The sequence below is a fragment of the Megalobrama amblycephala genome, linkage group LG16 (assembly GCF_018812025.1).
Source record: "Megalobrama amblycephala isolate DHTTF-2021 linkage group LG16, ASM1881202v1, whole genome shotgun sequence".
Classification (NCBI taxonomy): domain Eukaryota; kingdom Metazoa; phylum Chordata; class Actinopteri; order Cypriniformes; family Xenocyprididae; genus Megalobrama; species Megalobrama amblycephala.
The window spans coordinates 3643833-3664228 of record NC_063059.1 but is presented as its reverse complement, the minus strand read 5'-3'; the positions used below and the strand labels follow the sequence as shown (position 1 = coordinate 3664228).

The window sequence follows — 20396 nt, the reverse complement described above, 5'->3', positions numbered from 1 at the left end:
CAATATTCATTAGTGGATGGCAGTCCATTGCATCACATGCGGAGCACCCGTAAAAGGGTGCCTAAATTACACTTCATCAATTACACTTCTTTTGTATGAAAAAGGCGTGTAGGCAAGCCTGAGGCATGGCAATGAGATGCAGCATCTCATATCCCTTCTGAGGGAACCAGGTTGCATACCCAACCTGAAACATTCCCTTTCAAAGTGCAACTTTGTTGCTGGGTCTTGGTTTTGACCAATATTGGGGAAAGTTACTTTTAAAAGTAATGCATTACAATATTGCATTACTCCCTAAAGAAGTAACTAATTGCATTACTTATTTTGGCAATGTAAAGGCCCTTTCACACCAAAAGTGAAACAAATTACGAATAAGAAATTCATGCCTGAACAGTAGAGGCATGCAGGCTGACATTTAGTCTAAGGCCACATTCACATGAAGCCAGAGCTTTCCCTATCCAGTCTTTTTTTTTTTCCTTGTCTCAAGAAATATCTGCGTACACATGAAACCACTGAAACCGACTCAAAATCAGTATGTGGCACTGTAATTCTGCCACAGAGATACACTAAAAACAGAGAATGAGACTTGGAGTATGTGCATAAACCTTGTTTACAAACTTTAGTAAAGCTTAGAAATAATGCTTTATTTTAGTAAAGCTAATAGGCTCGATAGCTTCTGCAGCTCGAACACAAGTAGTCCGCTATTGTTGTTGCTGTTATGTGACATAGCGGTGTCTGATTAGGGTCGACATGTGGGATGATGACAACATTGTTTCACAAAATATATGGATTGGCTGTACACATGACAATGCAAGGGTGTCGTTTTCAGATTTATCCACTCTGGGACCTGCTTTTAAAAAAGAGCGGTTTCAGGCTCCTAAAATGCCGGATCTGTCTGGACGAAACACCTATGCAATACAAAATTTTTGCATATACAGCTAAACACATCTCCGTGTGGATGGGCTCTAAATCTACAATACCCATCATGCTTACACAGCAGAGCATGTGAACTGAGCTGAGTGGTAATATTTGAATGGGATGCTATACAGCCTGCCCATAACTGTACTTTACCAAGCTTATACCCTGACATGAGTAAAGACACTCTACAAAGACTCTTTATAGCTAGTGCTTCACCTAGTACTACACCATAGTATGTGACAGATAAATAAGGAGGGATGCCCCACAGGCATTCTATCTCTACTTGTCCGCATTCTTAAATACGGATCATACTAAAGAGTCCTATTGAAGCACTTATTCAAAGGGGAGCATATATCCCTACTTCAAGACCAAACAATAGTTGGGAAGGGAAGTAAACAAAGTAGAGGGACGCTAGCAGACTGCCCACATAGTTTAATTTACCCTGCATCAACCCTAAGGAGGCACCTTTCTAGAAGGAGCAGGTGAAGCGAGCAGGATGTCCTTGGACATACGACTGTTCTCCAAGACCTCACCAAATGTCAGCATGCATTATTTAATCAAACACTGCTCTTAGCATGACAGAGAGAGTGTAGGGTCTGTATAATGTGGATTCCTACATTCCATCAAACTGTCCACTCACATTATAACCTCACAGCAATAACAACCTCTTGTGCCCCAGCACCCTCCTCAGAGGGAGGGGGGGATCTATTTTCTGATTCCTGTCAGCGGTCCTCAGACCCTGACTCTGGTTATCTCTCGATGGGCCAGGAGAGTCAGAGGCTCTGGAAGGCAAATTGGACTGGCATGGGATACTTTTCCTGAACACCGCCAACTGCGCCTTCACCTCTCTGAACTTCCCAACGCTGTCTTGATTGAGGTACCAAAGAGTCAAGAGGGCGAAACCGGAGCATCAAGAAGGAAGTTTTTCTCCTCCTTGATGTCAGACAAATTTAACTATAAATGCCTCTGTGTAAATACCATTGCTGCCATCGAATGACTGATGTATGTTTGGTGGCATGGCAGGTTAAGTCTGTGTTGCAACACAGTTCAGCAATGGCTTCGAGAGACAATCCCTGCCCCTGATCCAGATCTCTCAGCAGGTCAGCCTGATATGCCTGCAGAACAGCCATTGTGTGCAGGGCACCACCAGCCTGGCCCACTGCCACATATGCCTTGCCAATGAACTGCAAGGTGGTCTGTAATAGTTTAGATGACAAGATCAGAGCCTTCAACAAGGGTGCCTCACTCTGCGAAAGATAGCTAGCCAGTGTGTCTTCTACAGGGAGCATCCTCATGTATCCCTGCTTACACAATCCCTCCACATTCATGTAATTTGAATGTGGAAAAGGACAGATGCGTCCTGAATATGGCTTCTTCCGTGGCATCACCTTAGTGTAAAGATCCGGAAGAAACTGCAGGCTTATGGAGGAGGGACAAACATAACCCACCAGGAATCACTTATCGAGTCTACCGCAAGCAATTTCCTGTCTCTCACACGACCAGTTCAAGTCCACCCTGGCCATGGTGCAGGCCATTACATCCAACTGTTCCTCGTATGCGGTGCTGATGGAAGAAGCCAAAGAATGGGCTTCCTGAGCCAGCAACAGGGTTTGAGAAATCTAAATCCCTTTCGCAAATTCCTCAGCCAGCTCAACCTGCGAGCCCCACGATCTGAGTCTCCACATCGCTGTTGGCAGCAGTGGGACCCAAACTGTGGGGTGCAGATACTTGTCCCTCATCCCTCAAGAAGAGGGCCAAGTATGTGCGGAGCTTCCTCACTGTGAACTTGTCACATTGAACACATGCAGCCCCCTCAAATGCTGAATGTGCGTTCTCCGCTCCCAAGCAAAGAACACAAAGTTCATGGGTTCTTCAGGTATCATAAAACGAGGACATGGAGGCACACACTTTCTAAAGCATTTGCTGCTTGTTTTCATCATAGTTTCATCTTTGTCACAACGCGCTACATACAAACGGCTCCTGAAGACAAAAAAGCTCCACTCGTGATGTCATGGGTTGCCGTCTGTGATAAATATTGGGGTATGGTTACACGTGCTTCAGACACCGGTCATGCTGATGACGTTCCCCATAGCGTCAACACCAAGACGCAGCATTGAAGTTCCACTTTGAAAGGGAACCACTGGTATTTATAATCTGGAATGGAATTTATTTTATTATTCATTGTAAATTATTTTAATTATTTATAGTTATTTAATTATTTTACTATATTTTAAATCCTAGTTTCTGTTAATAAAACTTTGAAAGTGAGCAGACTTGTCAATATAGCAGAAGTATCAGAAATATCTTGAGGGGTCTTCAAATACTGTCTTTGTGTCAGAAAGGGTGAGAACCACTGGATTAGATACTTGCATCTGAATATGTTTTGCCTTTATATTTTTGTCATTGAATTGCTTGAATATTTTTTTTTACTGTTGCAGTGTTTCAAGCTGCTGCAAGCGATTCACTTTTGGAATATCACACATAAAATGTCCCTGTTATTTGTCAGGAGTCAGTGCCTGTGGTGTGAAGCAGGGCGAGGCTGAGAGCCGTGGGAGCGGAGCAAGGACAGTCACCTGCATGTCACACTGGTCTCGAGTCCCATGGAGAAGCCTGAAAAGATAAAAGGACGAGTGATGACAGTGGAAGATGAGAGAGGACCAGGCCACCGGCCTTGTTCTGCTTTTACTGCTCTCAGCCCCACTCTTCTTCATGCCACAGAGCCCTAAATAGTTTTTTTTCTTTTGCTCATAGGTCATTTTAGGACTATTTTTCTCACAGGTCTCACTTTCATAGCTCAGAAGTGTTCTCACATTTCTTTGAGGTATCAACTTTGGCTCAGAAATTTCTCTCAAATTCCTTAGAGAAAAAAACAAACAAGTGAACTGACTTGAAATAACAGGATGGCTAACATCGCTTACACCAGCTTTAACTTGATCAAACAAATACCACAAAATAACATGTTTGCAATGGTAATTGTTGGGTCAGTGTGTTCAATAAAGACAAAAAGTATTTATTCTAGGTGTTTTGTTTAATCAGACTTTGTTTTTATTAGATGTACTACCTAACAAGTTTACGAACCTTGTTTTGTCTCTATTTGTTACTGTATTATACAATAATGTTTAAAATTTCTGAAGTTATCAGATCTTTGTAATTTAATTAGGTTTTTTTTTCTGATGCTATGGGAACACCCTCCAAGTGTGATGATTGTCCGAAGCCTGTATAGAATCACGCCAATTTATTGGCTGATGGCACTTGCACCACCCATCAAGGTACACGTTACCTGTGCCTCAAAAGGACATGCTTGCGCCATCACCCCACCAATTTCCAATGAAGGAAGCAAAAGCAGGATTGAGGTGTATCCTCAGCATTTTGTTCCCCAAGAAACGGAAAGGCCATAGCCACCTTGGTCCATGTATAAAGCAGGAAAACAAAGAATGTCTCTGATAAAAACACCCTGCAAGGGAACACGTTCAGCTGCAATTGCAGCTACATATACCCTGAGTGTAGCCGAAGCTACACCTGCAAAGAAACACTTTTGAAGGAATGCCAGCACTGATCCAATAGGGCAGTGGACTGGGTCCAACTTGCCAAGGCTCCACATCTCTAATTTGGGGCTGCCAAATTGTGCCCCGAGCCTGAGAATTAGGTCCAATCTGACTGGAATCTTCCAAGTAGAACCCTCTAAAAGAGATATCAGATCCAAAAACTTAGGACAGCCAAAAAGGAGTCACCAACAACAGACAAACCTATTTTCCCTCACCCTCAAAAGGACCGCTGAGAGCAGTCAAATCAGCGGGAAAGCATACAACCTGGTTGTGGCCTACCTTTTCGTACTAGGGGACAGGAGAAGGCGGCACTGGGCTGTTTCACTGGACTCAAACATCCATCTGACCCTTTGCCAGATCACACTCACCACTTCAGGGTGTAACCTCCACTCTCCGGGCCTTAACCCATGCGTCAAGAGTAGAATGTGCCTCACTAATCTCTATAGGGAGTGAGAACATATTCCCCCTTGACGATTCAGATAAGAGATCACTGATGTGTTGTCTGTTCTTATCAACATGTGGCAAACCCGACGGTCCAGAAAGAATTGTTTTAATGCAGAAATACCACTAACATCTCCAGGCAGTTCATATTCCAACGAAGATGGCCACACTTCCAGACCCTGTAGGGTGGGCGTCCCTGATAGATCACACCCCAGCCTACCAGAGAGGCATCCATCATTGCCGATCAGTGCAGATGTGACTCCAGTTTACCCAAAGTGTGAGCAACCACGCCCAATAGTTCAAGAGATCGTGTCACAAGCTTCTAGGTCATGTGAGAATTCAATTGGATTTACATAGTGCTACTCCACTGCCACCACATGATTCAGAGAGGGAGCGAGCGAAAAGGAGAAATCTATCAGTTCACTCTTTACAGCCATTAGCTTGACATCAGAGCCCCAATCGTCTAGCTCATGTGTGCCTCGATGGGCTTCAGACAGTCATCATCACACCTAGAGAGTGTTCCCACTACTGACACAGCATTGAGTGAAGTTAGTGCACTTTTAAGTCAAAGAAAATTCAAGAACAAGAAATGATAATGCAACATTACAATATCATCATATACCCAGATGGCCAAATAATGTCAGGGTTTCAGTTTTTATGCTCCTCCTGTACTTGTCCTTTTTATGGAATATAAGCATGACTGTTTTGTTTGAAGGACTGCAGGGTGGAGAAAATGCATTGTTCAATGTGCTCCAAAAAGTTTAATGAGCCATTGTAAACATGATGTTGATGCATTGAGAACAATTAAGATGTTGAGCAAGAACATCAGCATGCAATACACATTGATTTGAAAATGTTGTATTGGAATAAGCAGGACATTAGCTCTGCTTCTTCAGGGTGGCATGAATGTCATGGTTGACATTCAGATGGGAAAAAAAATGCAGTGAATGGTGTTTAACTGCAGAATTTTCCTATTATCTCAGCATTGGGTCTGAGTGTATCTTAAATGTCATAACTCTTGAGAATGATAAAGAGGCGTTGAATGGAACGGTAGAGTGGTAGGCCACACAATGCAAGTCTTAAAGGAATATTCCAAGGTTAGAACAACTTAAGCTCAGTCAACGACATCCAAGAAAAGTAGTCCCAATTACATGATTTAATAGATATATATTATTCGCCTTTGTTAATATAAGCTTCTTTCTGTTTTAAACTCTCTGGAAGGCCTTGCTTCTTAGATTTCTATTTTATCATTACTGCATACAGTATTTGTTTAGTTTTACTGAGGGACACATTCAAATTATTGTCTTGTATTCAAGATACTTTATAATACTTTAAAAAGACAACAACAAAACTTGTCTTGAAGAAATCATTTCCTCATACATTGGTATAGCATTTGACTGATACAATATATTGATGCTGTTTAAAGAACTAAATTATCAAACTAATGGGTAATCAATGCACTTTCCAGGTTGATTAATAATTCATTTACATAGATATAACAATTTTGTGCAGACGTCTATTGTTTACAGTACCTCTAAGAGCCAGGTTGCACCAAAATGAATACCAAAACTGGTAACACTTTACAATAAGGTTTCATTAGTTAACATTAGTTAATGAACTAACAAGAATTAACAATTAACAATACATTTGTTACTGTATTTATTAATCTTTGTTAATGTTAGATAATAAAAATACAGTCGTTCATGTTAGTTCATAGTGCATCAACCGTTAACAAATACAACATTTGATTTTAATAATGTATCAGTAAATGTTGAAATTAACATTACTTTAGATTAATAAATGCTGTAGAAGTATTGTTCATTCTTAATTCATGTTAACTAAAGTAGTTAACTAATGTTCACTAAAGAAACCTTACTGTAAAGTGTTACCATGAAACTAAATAACAATGAATAATAATGAAAAATAGAATTATGGCCAAACACATTATACAGGAAGCATGTATAGCACATCTAGGAACAATATGCTATTAACTATGTGATTGCTTCATTCACAGGAGGACTAATGTTCTGAAACTGAGGATTTTGGACCTGGATTTTCCCACACAGGTAATGCATGCATTTCCTTTGTCTTCTCTGCCACTTGGTGGCGTTGTAGGATACCATTTGCTAGAGCAAAAAAACACAAGTGTCCAGGACTAGAGATATTTGTCTGCCTGGTGAACCAAAGACAGTTGATTGTTTAAAAGAAAGATCCTGCCAGTAATGACATAAATGTTTATGGTATCTTAAATCATACCGGATTAAATTGACTTGTGTTTGTTGCATTTGTTTATAAGCATGTTTAAAAGATATCCTTGATATTTACCTCACAGTTTTAAAGTCATGAGGAATATTTTTCTTGATCTTTTAAAGTCCCCCTGTAGTCAATAATTTTATCCCTTAAAACTCATCTTTGATCACCAAAATGACATATTTAAACATTTTATCCTGTGTAAAAAAATCCTTATTGCCTTAAAATAGCTTGAATGTAACTCTACACCTTTGCCTCATTTAAAATACACAGATCTATGAATATGATAATTAGCCCCGCCTCCAATCACTCGCATGAGCTCAGAGATCCACTCGGTCAACTTACTGAGGTAAACGCTGCACAATGGTATCGCTCTTTACAACATCGGACACATAACGGTAATTAATATGATTAGTCTTTTGCTTGACTACATTATCAATCAATATAATGCGTTGCTAATGTTACACAAACCATGTTCACATTCACGAGTCCGACAGCTGCCATCTAATAATCAGTATCCTTACAAAGTGGAGAAAGACATAGTTGATCTTAAAATTGTAATATACATAATACACCTGCCATATTGGTAAATCTAAACGATTTTTCATATCAACAGTAAAATATACTGGGATAACTTCTCTTGAGACTCCCCTACTAGTTCGCTGTTAATGATATGCTAAAGTCCACCCACATGTTGACGTGATTGGTTACAAGGTAGTTTGTGACGTCAGAAACACCAGCGATTTCAAACCGCGGGTTTGAGACTCTTTTTTTTTCACTGCAGTTTTAAGGAGAAAATACTCAGCAATGGTGTTGACTGAGTATTTTCTCAGTCAAAAATTAAAATTGTAATAGTACTATTTATTTGAGTTAATGTCTTACTGTCTTGAGTCGCAAGGAGGCACCAAATGTAACTTCCAGTATGAAAAGATAGAGACCATGAGTGACATTAGAGTAGCTCCGGCATGTTGCTGTCAGATGGTCAAATACAGTTATGGGAGAAATTAACTTTTGTCAAATATGTTTTTATCCAAATTAAGTCTGATACTTTACAATTAATTCATTATTTTGTAATGACTAATTATAATTATCACTCATTATATTATGATAACTTACTATTATATTTATTTAATTTAAACTATATAATTTATTAGTATAGAAATTTGTACAAAAAATGTATAAATGACCAAAAATATATATTTTAATGCACTTACAATGAATACCTCTAGCAGGCAAGTGGGCTGAACCAGTGACTGTGAGGTCAAGAATGACAAAGGTTTAAATATAAATATTAATTATGCACAAATAATTTAACATTAACTGTTTTGATGAATACTCCAAATGATATATTGATGAAATTATTAAGATGACAAGTAGACAAGTTAAACAGTCTTTTAAACAACAGTTTCAGCAGCACATCGGGATGTTAATTTAGGCTGATTTCTCATTACACTGTGATTTGAGAAAGCAGTAATTCTTGCCGATCAATTTAAGTGCTCACATGAACTTGTTATTTTGATCTAGATTTCTGCCATTGTCCATCCCAGTATTTTATTGGTCATTATAAATTATTTTATAGGTCACTGAATAAATGCATGGATCAGCATTTGAATGTCAAGCATGGTCAAGTCAAGTCACCTTCATTTATATAGCGGCATTAATCTTTTTGCATCCAGGGTCTGGGTTCTAACCTGCCATAAAATAACTTTATTTCAGTAAATGAAAAGCACATCAGCTCGAGCGTCGACACATTTGTGTGCATATTGTTTTGTGATCTCATAGGAACAGATAGATACATCTGAGAGCTGTACGGGAGAGTATATTGCTGCTGTCACTCTCGGACACACTCAGCAAAACATTAAAAATGACAGAAACGAATGAAATGAAAACTCCTCTAATATTGGAGATGATTCCTACATATTAGACACACCCTGCTGCAAGCCATTTCATAAAGTGGTGGGGACAAAATTGGCCATGGCAAAAAGTTGTGGGTAAGTTTCTTAGTCCCTGAATAACGGCTGTGATTTAAACTCTCCAAGACACATGCCTGCAACGCTTCTATTATTTTAAGCATCAAGTTAAATGATTTGTATAGTGCTGTTCATAATACATAATGTTTCAAAGCAGTTTTAGAGAAAATCATGATATTATTGTTTATATTTTTAATATCGTAAACTACATAAGCAATCAAGCAGTTGAAATATGCTATATAGTATATATCTCCCTAGGTGATAATATAATTACATTTTGCGCTGAAATAAAAAAAAAATTAAGTTGACATTTACTATATAGTATATATTGCTTTACGTGACTACCGTGGAGGTAGTATATATATATACACATATATATTGTATATATGACTGTAAATTATATATAGAGCCTTATGATGATAATTACAATTTCACATTTTGTGATGATGTAAATCATGTATCCAAGATTTCCTACATAGTATAGTATATTATGTACTATATATCCAACTTTTAATTTATCGCTGGCCAATAATATAGTTTACATTTTTCAATAATCTAACAATCAAGTAGGTATTTGCTGTATAGTACATACTACTTAATGTGAGGGTACTGTATGTATCCAGGTTGTACGGAAGAGGATTAGGGCCAAGCAATAATAAAAAATAAAACCATCTCGAGATTCAAAGTTGTTAAATTTCGAGAAAAAACTTGTTAAATTTCGAGAAAAAAGTCGAAATAAAATGTTGAGAATAAACTCGTTAAATTCTGAGAAAAAACTCGTTAAATTTCGATAAAAAAGTTGAGATAAAATGTTGAGAATAAACTCGTTAAATTCTGAGAATAAACTCGTTAAATTACGAGAAAAAACTCGTTAAATTTCAAGAAAAAATTGGAGATAAAATGTTAAGAATAAACTCGTTAAATTCTGAGAAAAAACTCTAAATTTCAAGAAAAAAGTGGAGATAAAATGTTGAGAATAAAGTCATTAAATTACGAGAAAAAAGTCGTTAGATTATGAGAACAAATTCGTTAAATTACGAGAAAAAAACTCGTAAAATTTCAAGAAAAAAAGTTGAGATAAAATGTTGAGAATAAAGTCATTAAATTACGAGAAAAAAACTCGTTCAATTTCGATAAAAAAGTCGAGATAAAATGTTGAGAATAAACTCATTAAATTATGAGAAAAAACTCGTTAAATTTAGAGTAAAAAAATCGAGATAAAATGTTGAGAACAAATTCGTTAAATTACGAGAAAAAAACTCGTTAAATTTTGAGAAAAAAAGTCGAGATAAAATGTTGAGAATAAACTCATTAAATTATGAGAAAAAACTCGTTAAATTTCGAGTAAAAAAGTGGAGATAAAATGTTGAGAATAAAGTCATTAAATTATGAGAAAAAACTCGTTAAATTTCGAGAAAAAAAGTCGAGATAAAATGTTGAGAATAAAGTCATTAAATTACGAGAAAAAAGTTGTTAGATTATGAGAACAAATTCGTTAAATTACGAGAAAAAAACTCGTTAAATTTCGAGAAAAAAGTCGAGATAAAATGTTGAGAATAAAGTCATTAAATTACGAGAAAAAAGTCGTTAAATTTCGAGAAAAAAAGTCGAGATAAAATGTTGAGAACAAATTCGTTAAATTACGAGAAAAAAACTCGTTAAATTTTGAGAAAAAAAGTCGAGATAAAATGTTGAGAATAAACTCATTAAATTATGAGAAAAAACTCGTTAAATTTCGAGTAAAAAAGTGGAGATAAAATGTTGAGAATAAACTCATTAAATTATGAGAAAAAACTCGTTAAATTTCGAGAAAAAAAGTCGAGATAAAATGTTGAGAATAAAGTCATTAAATTACGAGAAAAAAGTCGTTAGATTATGAGAACAAATTCGTTAAATTACGAGAAAAAAACTCGTTAAATTTCGAGAAAAAAGTCGAGATAAAATGTTGAGAATAAAGTCATTAAATTACGAGAAAAAAGTCGTTAAATTATGAGAATAAATTCGTTAAATTATGACATTTTTCTCACAATTTAATGAATTTGTTCTCGGAATTTAATGATTTTTTTTCTCGTAATTTAATGACTTTATTCTCAACATTTTATTTAGTCTTTTTCTTAAAATTTAATGAGTTTTTTCTCAAAATTTAACAACTTTAATCTCAAGATGGTTTTATTTTTTTATTATTGCTTGGCCCTAATCCTCTTCCGTAAGGTTGGATATACTTAGTGTAGTATAATTTATTTGTTAATTAATTTGAGTTATTAATTCATTATGTGGTGATATTGATATTATGAAATTTTGTTCAATTTATAACAGTTTGGTGTAGTGACAAGCCTAATTACTATTCAAGCATAAACACCATAAACACATTTTCCATTTTGTTTTCTATTATTTTTCATTTTCTTTATGGCAATCTAGAGCATGACAAATAAGTGGGGGGATGTGGTGATGTTGAAGAGCAACCTTTGATGCATCACATTTATGAATGCACAACCTTGTACATGCACTTACAATGCGCTTTACCTTACAGCTTGAAGTGACACCCCACTTGCCCTGGAGCCGTCCAAAATCACCCTCAAACACCTTCACCCGTGCTTTCCTCAAGCCAAATGTGACACCGCTGCACTGGAGAATATGCACACAAGACTCTGACTTATAACTGTGCCTTATCCCATTACTGATGAGGCTGCGAAATGCCTTTTTATGCTTAAGTGGCGAGTTCCTTGTGAATTTTAAAGGGATGTCTTTTTTCTTACTGTACATATAGAAGATAGCTTATTCTATAACCTTTGAACTAATATTTTGTGACTAGTTGTGCTGAACCATTTAAATGTGCCAAGCCAATACTTACAATACCTCTCTGTGTTGTGAAGTACACCACGAGTCAAATTTTGGACACACTTTGCTACAAGGCTAAATGCTAATTAAGAAAATCAACTCACAGCAAATTATTAATAGGCTTTATCAACTTCTTGACGGTAGGAGAAAACTCATATGTTGTGTTGTCAAAAGCTCTGCGTTCGATCAAATTCATCAGTCACTTAGCCAAGCTAAGCTAGCCATAAGATAAAACATTTTGTAGATGCTAACATTGGCAGGTACTTGATATCACATTATACCCAAAATCTGTTAATAAAACAGTGCAAGGAAAAAGAAAATGATCTAAACGACAATAAATAATAGTAATAAAAGTTCACGAGTATGAAGACTGACCATAGTTTGTTTGGCTAATGTCATGAAAGAGAATTCAATTTAAAAAGACAAAATTGTCAATATTATTTTTCAGCATAAAGGTCCGTTCACACCAAGAACGATAAAGGCCTTTGCGCACCGAGTCTGAAATTTTCGTATGCGTTTTTTCGTATTCTTGATCCTAAAAATTCGTCACGCACAGAGACCTTGCACACTGACTCCGATGAATATTAATTAATCCGTTGCGAAAAAATTCGCAAAATGATACAAAATGAAGTCTTCAAGCAGTGAGCATGATTTAGTTGTCCTCTCCCTTCTTAAAAAGACAGAGGAAATATTGGGTCCATCCATTCCCGAGATTGCGTAAAGAGGAAGGAGAGTTCACCTCATCAAGGAGCTGCGTGATTATCCCGAGCATTTCAAAGTTTACTTCAGGATGTCAGTGGCTCAGTTTGTGCTGTAGACGACGTGGATCAACTTGTCAAGCATTGGGGATTTTGGCGTTTGCTTCTACGGTGGCTCTGAATTGTCAAAACGTCTCTCAAAATGCATGCCATGGATGCGAAAAACACAGAAAATCGAACCTGATCCGAATTTTTTTATGACGGACGAAACGTTTCGGAGGCAGTGTGTAAACGTGATTGACACAATGTGAGGTCGTATTTGTTTTTTAACGTGTGAAAATTTTGGACACCAATTTTGGACTCAGTGTGCAAAGACCTTAAAGGATTAGTCCACTTTTAAATAAACTTTTCCTGATAATTTACTCATCCCCGTGTCATCCAAGATGTTCATGTCTTGCTTTCTTCAGTCGAAAAGAAATTAAGGTTTTTGAGGAAAACATTACAGGATTTTTCTCCATATAGTGGATTTCAATGGCTACCAACAGATTGAAGGTCCAAATGTCAGTTTCAGTGCAGCTTCAAGGGCTTTAAACGATACCAGACGAGGAATAAGGAGTCTTATCTAGAAAAACGACACTTACGCTGAATGTCCTACGCCTTCCCTATTCTACTAAAAAAACGAAACTGGTGCCGCATTCGTTCCGTAAGTTGAATAGGGAAGGCGTAGGACATAAAGCGTAAGCGTTTTGAAGAATGCGGAAACAGAAAGTACGTTCAAGGCGATATTTTGTTTATAAAGCATAAACGGTTGTATTTTTTTCGAAAATGACCGATCGTTTCGCTAGATAAGACACTTATTCCTCGTCTGGTATCGTTTAAAGCTCTTTGAAGCTGCAATGAAACTGTAATTTTGACCTTCAACCTGTTGGTAGCCATTGAAATCCACTATAAGGAGAATAATCCTGGAAAGTTTTCATCAAAAACCTTCATTTCTTTTCGACTGAAGAAAGAAAGACATGAACATCTAGGATGACATGGGGGAGAGTAAATTATCAGGAAAAGTTTATTTAAAAGTGGACTAATCCTTTAACTATAACGATAAACATATTTGCGTCCTACACCAAAGAATGATAACGGTCTGTTACTTGTAAACTCACGCGCTGCAGTTTCAAAGTGTGCACAACATGTTTTTCGCTGTTCTTGTTGCATTTACAGGCTTTAACCAGCAGATGTCCTCAGCAAGCTATGTTTGGAGTGAATAGCTAGTGTAATCGATATGATCTAACAGTGAATTTAGCCTGACGAAGTCAATATAGTGGAATAAAAACACCTAATCTTTTTCACTACAGTTTCAAAGGAAGCAAGACAATGTTGTCGAAACTAGCACTGGATATCTGAGGTCATTTTATGTTTGCTAGCCTGACATAATGATCTCATCGTTAATACTTCTCAACATTTATTCTGAGGCTATGACCGATTGTTTTCCATATATCCTTTTCTTTAAAGTATCCTTGAAAAGGGGGTTTGACTTGTCAAACAGTGGTGGATTTTTCTGGACCTGGACCTGGACCTCGATGATTAACTTTTCTCAATGTCGTCTGCCATTTTAAATGCGCGAGCCCTTAAATTAGAATGGATTCTGATTGGCTGTCAGTGTTTTATCGTTCAACAGCTGGAAAAAAAATAGTTGTGAAAGTGATCCCAACGATATTGTTACTCTATATCGTTATCGATATAGCTGTGGTGTGGACAGTGCTATTCTTTTATATTTAAAATAATTTATATCGTTATCTTTACAGTTATCATTCTTGGTGTGAACGGGCCTTAAGTCATGTTAATAATTTTGCATATTTCTGGGTCTATACAGCTCATTATAATAGCCTGTTAACAAATGTTTGATCGTCTTACAGTACGATTGCCTAAACAGTATTAGCTAATTGAATATGAAATGAGGGGTAAGGGTATTTAAGGATATTTTTGTTTACTTTTACAATTAATAATTTCTTTACTTCTTGTAGATCTCTACATGATTTACAATTAAAAATTTTGGGCCCTTTGGCAAAAAAAAAAGAAAAAAGTTTATAACCCACTACGGAAGAGGATTGAGGGCCAAGCAATAATAAAAAATGTATCATCTCGAGATTAAAGTTGTTAAATTTTGAGAAAAAACTCGTTAAATTTCGAGAAAAAAGTCAAGATAAAATGTTGAGAATAAACTCATTAAAATACGAGAAAAAACTCGTTAAATTTCGAGAAAAAAGTCGAGATAAAATGTTGAGAATAAAGTCATTAAATTTACGAATTTATTCTCGTAATTTAACGAGTTTTTTCTCGTAATTTAATGAGTTTATTCTCGTAATTTAATGACTTTATTCTCGTAATTTAATGACTTTATTCTCAACATTTTATCTCGACTTTTTTCTCGAAATTTAACGAGTTTGATCTCATAATTTAACGACTTTTTTCTCGTAATTTAACGAGTTTTTTCTCGTAATTTAATGAGTTTATTCTCAACATTTTATCTCGACTTTTTTCTCGAAATTTAACGAGTTTATTCTCGTAATTTAATGAGTTTATTCTCGTAATTTAATGAGTTTATTCTCGTAATTTAATGAGTTTATTCTCGTAATTTAATGACTTTATTCTCAACATTTTATCTCGACTTTTTTCTCGAAATTTAACGAGTTTGATCTCATAATTTAACGACTTTTTTCTCGTAATTTAACGAGTTTATTCTCAACATTTTATCTCGACTTTTTTCTCGAAATTTAACGTGTTTTTTCTCGTAATTTAACGAGTTTATTCTCAACATCTTATCTCGACTTTTTTCTCGTAATTTAACGAGTTTTTTCTCGTAATTTAACTAGTTTATTCTCAACATTTTATTTCGACTTTTTTCTCGAAATTTAACTCGTTTTTTCTCGTAATTTAACAACTTTAATCTCGAGATGGTTTTATTTTTTATTATTGCTTGGCCCTAATCCTCTTCCGTAACCCACTGAGTTAAAATATAATGGTTTTGATTTGTTTGATATTTTTGGTAACCTACATAATCAACATGCTTCTATTTCTCTTATTTTACCCTCAAATATGGAAAATATTAATAATAAAGACTGAGTAGGTGTGTCCAAAACTTGTACTGTATGTAGTTGACTGTACATGTATAATGCTTCAAAGATGGTTACAACCACAGCTGAAGTTAAAATTAGGCAATGACACTGTAAAAGGGCATAGGTCATAATTACCTCCTTTTTCAGTCTATTGTGTCTGATTTCAGTCTGAATATGTGACGTCAGTTCCTGCGGGAAGCCATTCTCTGTAGTCGTTTGGCAGTTATAATGCACTTTGTATGTAGACAGAAATTGAATGGTTGGAAATACCCTCCTTTGCCATTAAAGAGTGAGTTTTAAAGGCGCTGTCTGCTTCATTATGTTCTATTCTTGAAACATTGTGCGTATTTAAAGAGCAGAAATGTTCAACCAGGGTGGTGCCAATTCAATAAACAGGATGTGACCTTAAAGAGATTCCCTAGAGATAGTGAATGGAAGACAAGGAGGTTTTCACATGCTCACTTTTGACTTAACAATAGCAGCAAATTTTAGGCCGTCACTAAAATATTCAGAGCAGCCCATGAGTCACTGCTGAAGATTTGCAGTGGTCAGTTCAAGGCTGATTTGCTTTCAGTAATATTTAACTGGCTAGTTTTGGCCACATCCCACAGTAGTCCCACAAACTGCTACTATATTGACTGTGGGATACATGATGTCCGTTCCAGCTCTCTGGAATACTGGATAACCCATCCTGGAATACTTAAGGTAAGAATACAGCAGCAGGATTTGTCACTCGGACGTGATGCGTTCGGCACATGTACAATAAACCCTTTGATTAGTAGTATTTTATAAGTTGGACAAATGTGGGTCACAAGTGTGAATGGTGACCCATTTCAGTATTTTAAGGTCAAACAGTATCTTGTTCATGTGTTGTCATGAATTAGAGCTCGTGTTATTAGACTTATGCATTACAATGTGGGAAAAATGTTCACCGTCCCACATTTAGTTTGTTTTTCTTTTTTTACAGAAACAAGCATATAAATTGTATTCGAGTGAATCTTACAAAACCACTTAACTCAAAAGAGAAAAATAAGAATTTATAATTTGCACAAAGAAAACGAAGACTTTTTAGTGCTTTTATTTTATTTTACCTTTTTGCTTGAGGTCCTGCAGCATGAAAATAATTTTTACAAACATTTCACATAGCTTTTCAGTTAAATTACGTGCATAATATTAACTGAAAATTTGATGAGTATAGCATCTGACAACCTGTGATATTGATTGTAAAATATATATTAAACATATGTACAGACAAATGATTAAATATATATTTCCATACGAATACATAATTCAGTCAAATTAATTTGATTTATTTGAATAGTATGAGAAATGGTATCCATCTTGGCCACATTTCGCAACACTTTTATGTACAGCGCTGCAGCATTAACAGTGTGCGGCTCATGTTGTAAACAAGGTTAAAAATGTCACTGGAATTTTATATTTTGTGGCAATTGCAAATATTTTCTCCACTGTGTCCTTGCTGTGCAGAACAATGGCCTGACTGTTTCTCTGGCAATATGCATGGACACATCCTCCAGCTGTGTGTAATCCAAGGTGAGTGTGTCATCTGCTAAGTAAAGGTGTGTGTTTATCCAACTACATGACTTTGCTTCCAAGAAAATTTGCTGCAGGATTAAAGTGGCATGTACATTAATACAGAATATTAGTGACTTGCGTTATCTAATGGATTGAGCCACATTACAGGGCTTCTACTGCATAGACTGAGGATAGATAGATAGATAGATAGATAGATAGATAGATAGATAGATAGATAGATAGATAGATAGATAGATAGATAGATAGATAGATAGATAGATAGATAGATAGATAGATAGATAGATAGATAGATAGATAGATAGATAGATAGATAGATAGATAGATAGATAGATAGATGGATGGATGGATGGATGGATGGATGGATGGATGGTCATTTTTCTACCCAAGTCCTGGGTTGAGCCTTTTTGGGTCATTTTATTGGGTTATTTTACCAGTGTTTTGGTAGTTTTTGTGTTATCCAGATCCTGGGTCAGACATAACCCAGGGGTTGAGTTATTTATCACGGGCTTTTGCGCCCTCTTCAGGATAGCAGTGCAGCTCCGTCAAATTGGTGCATGTCTTCGGTTAAATACAGGTTTGTGTACGTTTTATTTTATCTAATATCATTTAAATATTTATGTAAATCAACATATGTCAATCAACGTCTGTCTGTTCGCGTGATGGAAACGCCTGATGCCTTATAAAATTTTATGATTTTATTCAAAAAGATGCAGAATTTAAATACTTAGGATGTTAAAATATGTTCTCAGAATTGTACACTGATTATATATGGACAGGTTATGGAGTCAGTCACAGCATTTTTTGGCCACGAGTGAAACGCAGGCGGCGGTCTAAAGTTAGTAGCTCCCCCGCCGAACGCGAGTCATCTCCGGCACGAGATCCAGCGCCGTCACGGTGGAAACAGAACAACAGAGACTGGTCCATTACACTTGAATTACTTCTAAATGCTTAATTTTTACTTATAATATTTGTTAAATGAGATTAAATGTAGGAAATATGTATCTAATAAATATAAAATATGCTATACTGTAAAATATGATCGAAAATAAAGGAGTTAGGTGGTTGTGTGGAGTATTTTAAAAACATCTAGAGGGAGTAACTTAATCCATAAACATGAATTAATGTAGGCCTATATATATATAACAAATTATGCTGGGTTAAAGAGTTAGTTCACCCAAAAATGAAAATGTCATTTATTACTCACCCTCATGTCGTTCCACACCCGTAAGACCTTCATTAATCTTCGGAACACAAAGTAAGATATTTTTGATGAAATCCAATGGCTCAGTGAGGCCTCCATAGCCAGCAATGACATTTCCTCTCTCAAGATCCATTAATGTACTAAAAACATATTTAAATCAGTTCATGTGAGTACAGTGGTTCAATATTAATATTATAAAGCCACGAGAATATTTTTGGTGCGCCAAAAAAAAACCAAAATAACGACTTATATAGTGATGGCCGATTTCAAAACACTGCTTCAGGAAGCTTCGGAGCATAATGAATCAGCGTGTCGAATCAGCTGTTCGGAGCGCCAAAGTCACGTGATTTCAGCAGTTTGGCAGTTTGACACGCGATCCGAATCATGATTCGATACACTGATTCATTTATGATCCGAAGCTTCATGAAGCAGTGTTTTGAAATTGGCCGTCATTTGGAATAAAGTAATACATCTGAACACTGAGAATGTGTGTCATGTGATTTATTAAATCGTGTCTCTCCTCTTCACAGCTGTGGCCTCTTTTATCCATCTGGAACCCAAGAACGCCACTGTGTTGCGAGGCAGTGAGGTCCACTTTAACTGCAGCACTGATGAATCCTGGGATGTCATGACGTGGCTGCTGGGTGGAAGGACAATCCTCTCTATCTCTGTGGATCATGGTCCTCTGGGCAGAGATGAGAGAGTGTCGACAGTCAATCACTCCATGTCATCTGTCTCAGTGTGGGAGTTAGTCCTGATGAACGCCTCTTTCAGCCCTACAGTTCAGGAGGTCACATGTGAACTGCTGCCTCCGAAACTGGGCAGATCATCGTCGGACCTGTTTGTACAAGGTATGACATCTTTTGTTGAGCACATCTACTTGTACCAGTGCTGTTACTGGGTGTAAACCATATAAGAATGTGCCACCATCAATATTCATAGACGTATATTGAAGGTTCTTAAAGGGTTAGTTCACCCAAAAATAATGTCATTTATTACTCACCCTCATGCCGTTCCACACCCATAAGACCTTTGTTAAGATATTTTTGTTGAAATCCGATGGCTCAGTGAGGCCTGCATAGCCAGCAATGACATTTCCTCTCTCAAGATTCATTAATGTACTAAAAACATATTTAAATCAGTTCATGTGAGTACAGTGGCTCAATATTAATATTATAAAGCCACGAGAATATTTTTGGTGCGCCAAAAAAAACAAAATAACGACTTATTTAGTGATGGCCGATTTCAAAACACTGCTTCATGAAGCTTTGGAGCGTTATGAATCTTTTGTGACGAATCAACGGTTTGGAGCGCCAAAGTCACGTGATTTCAGCAGTTTGACGAGATCCGAATCATGATTTGATATGCTGATTCATTATGCTCTGAAGCTTCCTGAAGCAGTGTTTTGAAATGTTTTAGTACATTAATGGATCTTGAGAGAGGAAATGTCATTGCTGGCTATGGAGGACTCACTGAGCCATCAGATTTCAACAAAAATATCTTAATTTGTGTTCTGAAGATGAATGAAGGTCTTACAGGTGTGGAACGACATGAGGGTGAGTAATTAATGACATTATTTTCATTTTTGGGTGAACTAACCCTTTAAACTATTACCTCAAATCGTAAATATAACACACATTCAAAAGCACTATTTTTGAACAGTAATTTCTGGTAATATTTCAGTCTTCTTTAGTAGCTTTCAATGTGATTTTTAATTTGAAATTGAACTGACAATTTAAATCAATTTAAATTTAGATCTGACCAAAAAAAAAGTGCAAGCTTGAAACTTTGGGTATTTGATTATACATAAATGTTTTTTCTCAATAGCTTTGGCACATCTTTTGAAACAGTCTTAACATTCTCTAAACTGT

At 36.3% G+C, this 20396-nt stretch overlaps 2 protein-coding genes across 24 annotated transcripts in view; both read left to right on the top strand.

The window, feature by feature from the left end:
- sh3bgr (SH3 domain binding glutamate-rich protein) overlaps positions 1 to 11756 on the top strand; it is a 29618-nt gene extending 17862 nt beyond the window's left edge. For all 20 annotated transcript variants that reach the window (XR_007180248.1, XR_007180249.1, XM_048159766.1 and 17 more), the window contains 2 exons: positions 6916 to 6967; positions 11652 to 11756. Coding sequence is in view for 18 of the 20 variants with exons in the window: in XM_048159766.1 (XP_048015723.1) it covers positions 6916 to 6924 (9 nt within the window). In the remaining 2 variants the exon portion in view is untranslated. The remainder of the gene's footprint in view (positions 1 to 6915; positions 6968 to 11651) is intronic.
- Positions 11757 to 16246: 4490 nt separating this feature from the next.
- Positions 16247 to 20396, top strand: part of igsf5b (immunoglobulin superfamily, member 5b) — a 41267-nt gene continuing 37117 nt past the window's right edge. Inside the window, exons 1-3 of one of the 4 annotated variants that reach the window (XM_048161161.1) lie at positions 16247 to 16472; positions 17256 to 17321; positions 19056 to 19376. In XM_048161161.1, the coding sequence (XP_048017118.1) occupies positions 17285 to 17321; positions 19056 to 19376 (358 nt within the window). In that variant the 5' untranslated portion in view covers positions 16247 to 16472; positions 17256 to 17284. Of the gene's footprint in view, positions 16473 to 17255; positions 17322 to 17681; positions 17905 to 18096; positions 18243 to 19055; positions 19377 to 20396 lie in introns of those variants that run through there. The other 3 variants (XM_048161159.1, XM_048161160.1, XM_048161162.1) reach the window with 3 other exon arrangements.